This window comes from Aulostomus chinensis, chromosome 14 (assembly GCF_037954235.1).
Source record: "Aulostomus chinensis isolate RoL2024-O1b breed Wild chromosome 14, RoL_Achi_v1.0, whole genome shotgun sequence".
NCBI classification, from domain to species: Eukaryota; Metazoa; Chordata; class Actinopteri; order Syngnathiformes; family Aulostomidae; genus Aulostomus; species Aulostomus chinensis.
Genome location: NC_141333.1, coordinates 22,290,724 through 22,300,948, shown reverse-complemented (window position 1 = coordinate 22,300,948; position 10,225 = coordinate 22,290,724). Strand labels below are relative to the sequence as shown.

The following is a 10,225-nucleotide window of genomic DNA, read 5'->3' as shown; positions in this document are numbered from 1 at the left end:
CTGCTTGTAGTCATTTGATTGTATCCCAGGGTATAAATTGATGGATATTGAAAAGAGGCTTGGAGAAGGTTTTGAAAATATGTAATCATTTACTTATCTGAGAACCTGCAATGGTTTTAAGTGCAGATTTTTTTCCCCAACAACTTCAACATTAAACCTTTAACAAGATCTTGCAAAACTTTTGCAGGATCTCGTAAAAGTTCTGGATCATTTGTTTCCCCTCCGAGTGACCCCTCCAGGACTCTGTGGTCCAGAGAAAAACCTCTTGGTGAATACGATCGGCTCGAACATGTTTACGCTGTATCAAGCCATGTAGCTTATCACCAGTTCGTTCCTAAAGTTTGATCCTTTTGACTGTTTGTCTGATGCGTAAACTTCAGAGAACCTACGGTCCCGAATATGTGCATGAGCCCTGACATCCTGCCGGTGTCAATAACTGGCAGAAGCTGGTAAGGTCTAGCACAAGTTAAACCGCGTCATGTTTATTCTGCCCTAGTTTCACACTCAACAGGGATAATGTCTGAAAACTTCTGAAGTGATGTTAACAATAATGTGCAGTAAGGGAAAGCTCTTAAAGTGCTATGGGCTCGATGAGGCTCGTGGAAAATCTAGAAAAATCCTAGAATTTTAGAGCACTGACAACCGGGCCTGCAAAGGTTGACGAGAAAAGACAAAAAAAAAATGAAAACGACGCTGTAACTATCTCCCAGTACCCCCACAGTATAAGGTATGTGGTTTAGTGATTCACTTGAATGCATCGCATATCAAACCATTCAGCTGGTAATTCATTTTTGTTAAATTCCAGTGTGGATTTCTCAGTTTCTCCGTCACGCGTGCACAGATGTTTCTGCGGATATGTTGATGTGAAAAGTTTCCTCAAAGGCATCAAATAGTTCTGGAAATATTCAAAGTACTGCTAAAAATGTGGATGAAGCCTATACTACTATTCCAAAATGGCGACAGAGGTCTAAGACTACGGATGACGACGGCGACGATGATGTCATCATGTCCTGTGAATATGAGGGTAAAAAGACGAAGCAGACCTCAGGCCCGACCCTCCAGCTCTCACAAAGCAGCTGTTTCTCTGACACAGACACAACAAGCAAAGGTCAAACAGTACGCTGATGGCTGTATTCCCAGAGCCTCCACCACCGCAGCCAAAAATACCCACTGACACACTTGGCTCCCATTTAGACACTCATATACTTATTTATCCCTCGTTTATGCTGCATTCAAGCGCCTCTTACTGCAACGCTGCCCTGACCTGTTTTTGTTTTAGTCCTCCGTATGCTAACTTTGTTTTTTTTTCATGATTCATTTTATAATCCCTCCTTTTAGCTTCTGGAATGACAATTATGGATCAAAACGTAATTCTGGCATTATTTGTTCCCCCTAAATTGAATGAGGTGTTCAAGGAGGAGTTCAGTCGGGGTGAGAGACGTCAGCGAGGCGCTCGCACGCCGCCGATCTTCAGCCCGGTCCGACATGTCACTACCTGCCGCCTCATGGCAGCTTTATATTTATATCTCATCTCATGCATTATGAAAGCAGACAGCCTCACAGGGAGCCTTTTCTCACTCAACTATAAATAACACTTAAAAGTGTTGGGCTTGAGTTTCATGATGGCAGCTGCACGTGACCAGGGAACTCTGTGTGTCAGCCATGTGTTGTCTAAATACATAGCAGTTTCACATAATTGCCATCCATCTCTCGCTCACAAAGTCAGCAACCGGCTTATTTTTACCTACAGCACGCAGTTATTACTATTAATGCCTCGTCCAGCTGGAGAGGCAGAAATACAAATCCTCAGTAACAGGGGCATCTTGAGACTCTCTGTTCACGACAAACTCTATTGGGATAAAGGGAAACCAGCATGCAGAGGTTTTGTTTCAAGTGTGACGAAGTGTAAACATGCAATGGCTTCTCAATAATTTGCATCTCTCCCACTGGCCAAAATTTAAAGCTGACTCTTCTCACAACAAAGATTAGGCCTTTGTTGCAACGCCATTACTCAAAGATGACGACATACACCACGTCTCTCGGCTCTCCTTTGTCCCCCGCCGGGCTTTGCAAAGGTTGCACTTTGGTGTGGACACTAGTTAGGCCACAGGAAGGGCTTTCGCCTGTCACCTCTGTTGAGTCCGGCCCGTCAGCTGGGATTTAACTAAACACTCATTCAGCAAATGTGAATGAAGCTCTGCCTAAGCTGTCAGGTCTGCGCGCTCAGAGGTGAAAGCGAAGATTAACCTAGACACGGATACCACAGAGTAAAACCCCAGCCCGCACACTTGCATCACGCAGGGAATAACTGACGCAAATATTCAGGATTTCACAGCTTTGACAGCAGGGAAGCACACCGATCAATGTACAACTACCAAGATATCGTGATTACTTTCCATCGTTCGTGTGCCCTCAGGTTGCAGCTGTGCGTCGCCTGATCAGTGTCATCGATAGGTTATCTGAGTGTTAGGTGTTGTTCTGATGGGATGGCTTCTGGACCGCTGAGCTGGCCGCTCCAGGTGAAGGTTCAAGGGTGACTGAGCTACCGTGGTGACGGCGCCTCCAGTTTATCTTCACTCTCATAGATTAGCGTCGATCAGCTAGCGCCTCCGCAGTGGCACTCCAGCTGATTTCATACGAACTCAAATCAAAGTGTTTGTGGATTACTGAGCTTATGGACGCTGCACTTGAGAGGTTGGAAACTGATTTTTCTTTTTGGACAGTTTAGCTGTTAGTAGTTGGGGGTCTGAGGGCAACATTAGCTTGAAGCTAAATAGCGTGGCTGGCTCCTGCTGCATTCTTGAGTCACAAATATGTGATGCTGCAATAAAAAACATGTTTGATACTGCTTGAAAGGCAAAATGCCATTGCTCAGGTGAAGGATTCGCTAGTGTGAACCACTGGCTTTATTTCTGCCATCTAGACTGGAAAGTGGCTCGAAGACCCGAGAAGGTGGCTGTGGGACTGCACCAGCATAGGAGGATTATGTATGCCCTTAACAGACGATGGCATTTCATAGTTAACCCACGGTTGTGTATTTTTTGTGTTGCATAAACTCTGTAGCCGCAGCCCTGCTCCTGCCAGTGTTCATCCTAGTGGCTGCGGAGTCAGCCCGGGAGAATCCGGATCCCCGAGTATCCGCTCCGGGTTTTATCCGCGCCTTGTTTCAAAAAAAGAAAAGAAAAAAAAACACCTCTGGTGTGGAGCGGAGAAAAAAGCCAGCAGCCCGGAGCAGCAGATGAGCCGGCGCCGCTGCGAGGAGCACACCAGTCCTGCCCTGCAGATGAGAGGATGGGGGGCGTCCGCAGCAGCTGAGTTCAGACGAGCTGGATCAGGGGCCGAGGAGGGGAGCGAGCTGCTTTCTACCCACTCTTGGGTCTCTTTTGCTGGATTTATAACCCGGTCCACACCAACATGCCATTTGCCAAAAGAGTCGTGGAACCCCAGTTGCTGTGCAGGTATCAAATCCCCCACGACGAGGGTCTACTTTTTGAGGATCTGGTCTCCATCAGCAATGTGGCTCTATCCCGGACCTTGCGGCAGCTGTCGGACCTGGCCAAACACGCCTGCTCCATATTCCAAGAGCTGGAGACCGACCTGACCTCCACCCAGCAGCGGGTCAGGGGGCTGCAGGGCAAGATCAGCCAACTCCAGCAGACCTGCTCCGAGCTGGACCCCAAACAGGAGGCAGTGCGTAAGTACATGAGTTTTCATGGGTCTGGCACGAGGAAGAGGAGGAGGAGGAGGAGGAGGAGGCGGCGGCGGCAGCCTCGCGCTCTCTCCATCACGGACAGCTGTGACGGAGATACAAAGTTAGCCCAGCACCGAGCCTCTGGCCCGCACCAGAATCACACATTAGCTTTAAAAACTTGCCTAAAGTACCGGAAAAGTTTGCAGTAAAGTAGCTCTTTTGCGGCAGTTTATTTCTGGTCATGATTCCGTTCGTGTTGGTGCGTAAAACCAGAGCTCCAGTCTCCCCCCGCGGAGGGGCGTGTGACAGCCGGGAGCTGCTGCTAGCTGCTGTTACAGGCGAGTTCTCCGCCAGGGTTAAGGGGTACCGGGAGCTCGCGAGGGGTTTTCCTAAGTCCTTTTTATTGTTTTCTGATGAAGATGGAGTCAGCGCTCGTCCTGCCTCATGGACTGACCTTTGCTTGGCTGCCTGGAAGAATTCATTACCCTGATAACACAGCATGGGGCCAACGCCTGGCCCTTTTAAACCCCCCACCACACACACACACACACACACACACACACACACGGGGGGGGGGGGGGGTTATCATATTGGTTTGTGTCTGTGTGTTGAGTGTGTGTTTATGTATCAGCCCACTCTCTTTGGAAACTTGAGCGCCCTGGCAGCCCCTGAGTGCTGGTCCTGCCCGGAACTGTTCCTCCAGCATGGACATACCCTGGTGGATCTCCTCCACTTCACCTGATGTTGAGCAAGTCCTTGCATGCACCCCAGACCCTGTTTCCTGTGGCCTGAATGGGTTAGTTTGCCTGAAGGTATTTATCCGTGAACAGAACAGCCTCGGTAACCTAAACACATATGTGACTCTCCTAAACCCGATTAAACGGGTGTCTGCAGAGGTTCCTGTGTTGGCAGCAGCCATGTGAAGCTTTGTGTTTGGCTCTGTCTGCTGGCCTGTGCCTGTTTTGAGTCCTGGTACTGGTTTGGTATGGAGGACGCACATCAGAGGCACCTGAGTTGGCTGCGTGGTCGTGCACACAGGCGGAGCTGGTCGAGAGGCTCCATCACCTCCTGCCGAGGAAGGAAGGAAGGAAGGAAGGAAGGAAGGAAGGAAGGAAGGAAGGAAGGACTTCAGTTCATATTACAGCTGCGAGTCCTTCATGCCACGTTGTTGCGTGGGAGATCTTGCGTGCTATGTTACCAGATAACCTCTTTTGCCTGCAAAAGCCTAATTACTCTTAATTGCTCTTTTCATATTAACAGTGTCAGGGGCATCCTTAAACAACAGAGCCCCCCCTCATCTGAATGACAATTAGTGTAAATGGAGCAGTTCGAGGCCCCGGAGCTCAGGGGGCGGGGTGGGCTTTTATGATGTGGCTGCGTCGTGTCCACAGGACGACTGCTGAAGGACACTTGCTGATTCGCTTCACTCTACTTGATTATGAAGAATTAGAAATGGATCCACAGGGAAGGCGTCACATGGTAGCTGCCCCTTTTTTTGGCAGTGGTGGTCCAGGAGTGAATCACACACCCTTCAGTCGCTGCCATAACCATTTTTATACAGGTGTGTTTTTAAAATTCCAGCTGTGACACCGATGCACTTGAGGTTCTTTCTCTTATCAAGCTTTTATTCTCGATCAAGAGAGAGCAGCACGTCCATATATGGACACGCAGGAGATGCTCCAGCTGGCGGGGTTTGATTGAGATGGCTTGAGGAATCCAAGCAAACAATCTCGGAGATGTCTGGAAGGTGTTTGTTTCTTTGTGATGGTGTGTGCCCAAGCACTCTCTCTGTCTTTCACACATCCTCCGACTACCACACTTTAGTATACACACACATACACACATGTGAGCTGGGCGCCTGGCGTGTATCCCCCTGTCCTGTGTTTGGACAGTTCTCCTGTGACACCCCATCAATGTCAGTGTTGGACAACCATCAGAGCTCTGCAGCCAGGCTGGGCACTGGTTCAGTCCCATGTTAGAGAGAGAGAGGGAGGGAGAGAGAGAGAGAGAGAGGGAGTGCGAGCACTGTGCTGGGTATTAAGTTGCACTGGTGGGACAAGCAGGGAGAGATGTGATACTTGTGGCCCTCTGGCTTCTCTGATGCGAGTGCGCTTGGCTGGCAGTGCCCCACGTTCCTCCTCCACACTGTCTGTCACAATAGCAATCAAAGGAAATGCTTTAGTGAGTGGAATACAACAGTAGTTCAGTAGTACTGGCCTGCCTGTCTGGCGCAGCTTACGCACACACACACACACACACACACACACACACACACACACACACACACACACACACACACACACACACACACACACACACTCATCATGAATGTAAGATATCTTCACGAGGCCTGGATCCGGCTAAATCCATAATCCAAACTGTGTGCATGGTCTTACATGATATTCTTGTGATTCTAAACTACAAATTCAGCCCAGCTCTGAAACACCGGCTCAGTGTTTTGAGCACCAACTCATATGTGAAAGGGCAGCAGCGTCCACATCATTGATGAATCAGCAAAATAGTTTCACAATCCATCCTCAGGCTGATAAATGGTTCAGGATGTTTGGAAAAATGCTCATCACAACTTCCTGGAGCCCCAAGTGTGTGTTCAGATCCCATCGTTTGTGTTCTCAACATCCACAACGCCTCATTTTCTGTCATAAATGACACAAAATTACATTTAAGAGACTGGAACAAACCCGTTTTCCAAAAAAAAAAAAAACTCCCACAGAGTTCAGGATTCGTTTGCTTTTCAAACGGTGAGTTTCTGCAACTCAAGTTAATAAACAGGAAAACACAAGAACAAAATGAGAATAATAATGGAATATTTAGCTGCGCTGAAATGCTTGTAAATGAACTAATTCACTTCTTGACTTGACACACGCTGTCAAGACCGACCAGAAGCTGCACTCTGGCTGCTCAGCGGCGCTGCTGCTGTTTTCCACTGCTGGACGAGACTGAGTCATCTGCATTCATCTTTCCTGTCTCCTGATTTCACTCCCGAGCCACAGTGACGTCCGTGCAGCTCCCAGAGCCTCCATGGCCTGGAATGAAAGTTTCTGTGGACTGCAGCAGCACATCATTTATGCTACTATAAACTCCACCAGCGTGGCTTTGACTTGGCAACCGCATTAGCCAGCCGACAGTCCTCCTCGCCTGCATTCCATTGACCCGGCCCGGCCAGGCCATTACTGTGACTTTGATTTACTAAGTGAGGCTGCCGCGCGAGTCGATGCGCACCACATCCCAGATCAATATCAGTCACTGTTAGAACTCCGGTGATGTAGCGGTGAAAATGGTTTGTGAGAGTGAGATCTAATTTGACCAGTTTTCTTGTTATTTATCAGGTTTTTGGGTGGATTGTTGATTGATTGATTTTTGAACTTCACGATACGATACATGTTAGGATACGTGGGGATGCGATACACAGTTGATATCACAACAGAGCTCTACATCGTTTACTAAAACTTCAAACTAGAGCTGAAAATACAACTTCCCATGTTCCATCCAGGTGGTCTAATAACATGTACATCATATTTTACTGATAACTCTGGAAAGATTGAGTCAAATGATTTCATTCCATTTTATGTTGATGGGAAATGAAAAAATCTCTGTCCTTCCAAGTCCACTTCTCTCCCCACCGGGTGGCCGAATCCATATAAAACTACACACGACCCCGGAGAGCGACGTGGCTGAAAATCAGCATCATTGATTTATTCAGTCATTTTACACAAAACAACACTTTGGCCGCCATCTTCTTTTCCTGAGTCCACCAACGGCGCCACTCTGCCACTATCACCCTCATTGTGGTGGAAGGCGGAACTGATTTGGATCAACATGATGTCAATAGTTCTTCACGGCGGTTACACGTCTATGTTGTTGTCACATAGCAACGTTGCAGAAACAGTCCTGGTCATACAAGCGTGTAACACAGGTGTGTCAGAAGCATGTAGGTGAACTACACGTGTTTTTAAAGAAGAACATAGAAATAAGTCCCGCATTGATCCAGCCTCCCATTTTCTTCATGTCTCATTCATTAACTCCTTCTGGTACACGTCGCATCCTCAAGTACTTGTTGTGATGTCATCACGCAGTACTTTTACTTCTTTGCTCATTTGTTGTGTTTTGTTTGCAGCATGTTCACTCTGGAATATCACAAACTATCATGAGCAAAACACAACATGCAGTGACACTTTAGTGCAGTTCTGATCATGTAGTTGTGGTTGCAGCACATTTGGAGAGAAACCAACAAAACCGTGACATCATTTGCACAAAGAAAGGTAACAAAAAGCACATTTAACATTGAACAACCCTTCCTCTTTTCCCTGTCTTTCATTATCAGGACCCTAAACATATTCCTGCAGGTTCAGACAACCTGCCACTGATATAGTACCCTCGCTAATTATAGAGGAGGTTTCAAAGAGCTGCTCGCTCGCTCATTCCTGCAGCAACCCCCTCGCTTCCCAGACACATGCTGAGGAGGCCCAGACAGCCTTGATGTTTTCATTCTACTTTCTTATAGCTGACGTGAAATATTCTATCAGTCCAGTTTATTTCTCCTGGCTCTGGGATCAAGTTCAGCACTGACTCTGCAGTTTTGGGTCCTTGATGTAAGAAAGAACAGCCTTAGTTCACTTTGGTTCTTAGTAACGTGATGATGTGGTGAAACGTGTTCTTGTGAGTGACTTGTTTATCTGAGTGTTATCTGACATTGAAAGGAGGAGTGTGGTCGTTCCACCGACTGGAGCGAAGGTTCCCCTCCGCTCCGTTAGCTGCGCGTGCGTCTCAGCACCTCGGCCCTCGACTTGTCGCTGGCCTGCGCTTGAAGTGGTTTCTGCTGAACAGTTCTGTCAAGTCAAGCATTCCAAAAAGCCAGTGACCAGGAAACCACGGTGCTTGCTTGCACTTCTGGGACCTTGCCCCCCGCGTGTTCTCCCTAAATTGGCCTGGATGGCTGGTGTGATTAGAGAAGATGGGGGGGGGGGGTCTGGGTTCACACTGTGTTTGTTTATCAAAGGAGACGTTTTGTTAAAATGGAGGATCAGGTTTTTCATTGCTTTGCTTGAGGGAAATGTGTGAGTGATTACTCTTTACATTCCTGCGGCGGGACCCTCCACGAGAGCAAGTGCTTCTGAGGTTGGGCATCTACGCACTGAGAGAAATCCCTCCACCGGCCTGCTGTATATTTTCAGGTGGATAGGCTAACATTTGTGTTTAAGGCCTCGCCACTGGAATGTATGCATGAGAAAATCCCTGTTTTTGTAACACCAGGTTCCTTTGGAGGGCCCCTGTTTCTGGTAGGCCAGGGGGGCACTCAAGCTATTACAGAAATTGGGGGTAATGATAAGCTATCTCCTGAAGAAGTGGTTGTGGCTGTGGTGGTGGTTGCAGGGGGGCAAAGTCATCTCCCCCTGACCTCAAAAGCCTGCTGACCTCCCAACCCCCCCATACACCCCCTTCAAAACACAAAAGAGCAAACACAGCCGCCTCTTTCTTGCTTTATCACTCGGGCTTTTAAGACTTGACCAGCCAATTAGAGTGGATTGGAGCTTTGACATGATAGTGAATAGCCACAGGTCAGCCGAGCGGCCAAAGCTTGTCCAAAGCCACACAATTAAACTGCCAGAGTCCAGTCAGTAACTGAAAGCAGCTCCCTGTCCAGTGTCACTCGTGGCTGAGGAAGAGCTGCTGTTGGGTCGTGTCTCCTCCACTGCTCTCATTGTCAGAGTTAAATCACCCACTGAGGTGCTCCGTTCTTTCATTCTGCGTCGTGTCCTCACCTCACCTGTATTTATGGGCTTCATGAAGGAACATCTGGCTCTGCGTTCTGTCTGTAGCTGGTGTTAATACTGTAACGGTTTTGTCCAAAGAGCAAATAAATACACGTCTGACTTCCAGTGAAACCAGTCTCACTGTTCCATGCAGTTTACAACATCTCCCACATTCTTTTCCGTGGCAACCTGGAGAAATATTGACAGCTCAGAGGGCTATAAAACTATTGTGGGCTCGTCTTTGTCTTGCCGCCACTGGCTCCGAGGATTCCAGGCCACCTGTGTGGGTTTGCCCTGCACACACACACGCACTCACACACGCACACAAACACACACACACTGTCTTTAAATGATATGATCTCCCACCAGGCTTTTGTGCTCCTCAGCTGACCCTCCTCCCAGGATACCATTTTCACAAAAGTAGACTTAAATATTACGCAATAGGATCACTCTTACAGAAAAGCGTCTTCTTACAGGAAGAGAAGATAAAAACGTAAAATTCCTCTGAGGTTGTTTCTTACTCAGTAGCTTGTTATCTCACGGGGAGATTAGTAGGAAGTGAGAGATACAGGTTCTGAGACTGTGACAGTCAGAGGCAGCTGCATATTCAGCTAATCCTCCCATTCTACTTTCAGAGGTTCTTCTCTCTCCAGTGGAATCTTGGCGCTACGCAGTCACGTGCACCTCTCCTATGTAGACACAAACATGCGCTCCTCTGAGGCGAGAGAGTGCCGGTGAAATAGGAGTTGTAACTGACCTTCTA

The 10,225-nt window shown here is 47.9% G+C and overlaps 1 protein-coding gene across 2 annotated transcripts in view; it reads left to right on the top strand.

The window, feature by feature from the left end:
* The first annotated feature begins 3,086 nt into the window (after positions 1 to 3,086).
* The window catches only part of nhsa (Nance-Horan syndrome a (congenital cataracts and dental anomalies)), a 51,483-nt gene continuing 44,344 nt past the window's right edge, over positions 3,087 to 10,225 (top strand). For both annotated transcript variants that reach the window (XM_086224522.1, XM_086224521.1), the window contains exon 1: positions 3,087 to 3,694. In XM_086224522.1, the coding sequence (XP_086080648.1) occupies positions 3,415 to 3,694 (280 nt within the window). In that variant the 5' untranslated portion in view covers positions 3,087 to 3,414. The remainder of the gene's footprint in view (positions 3,695 to 10,225) is intronic.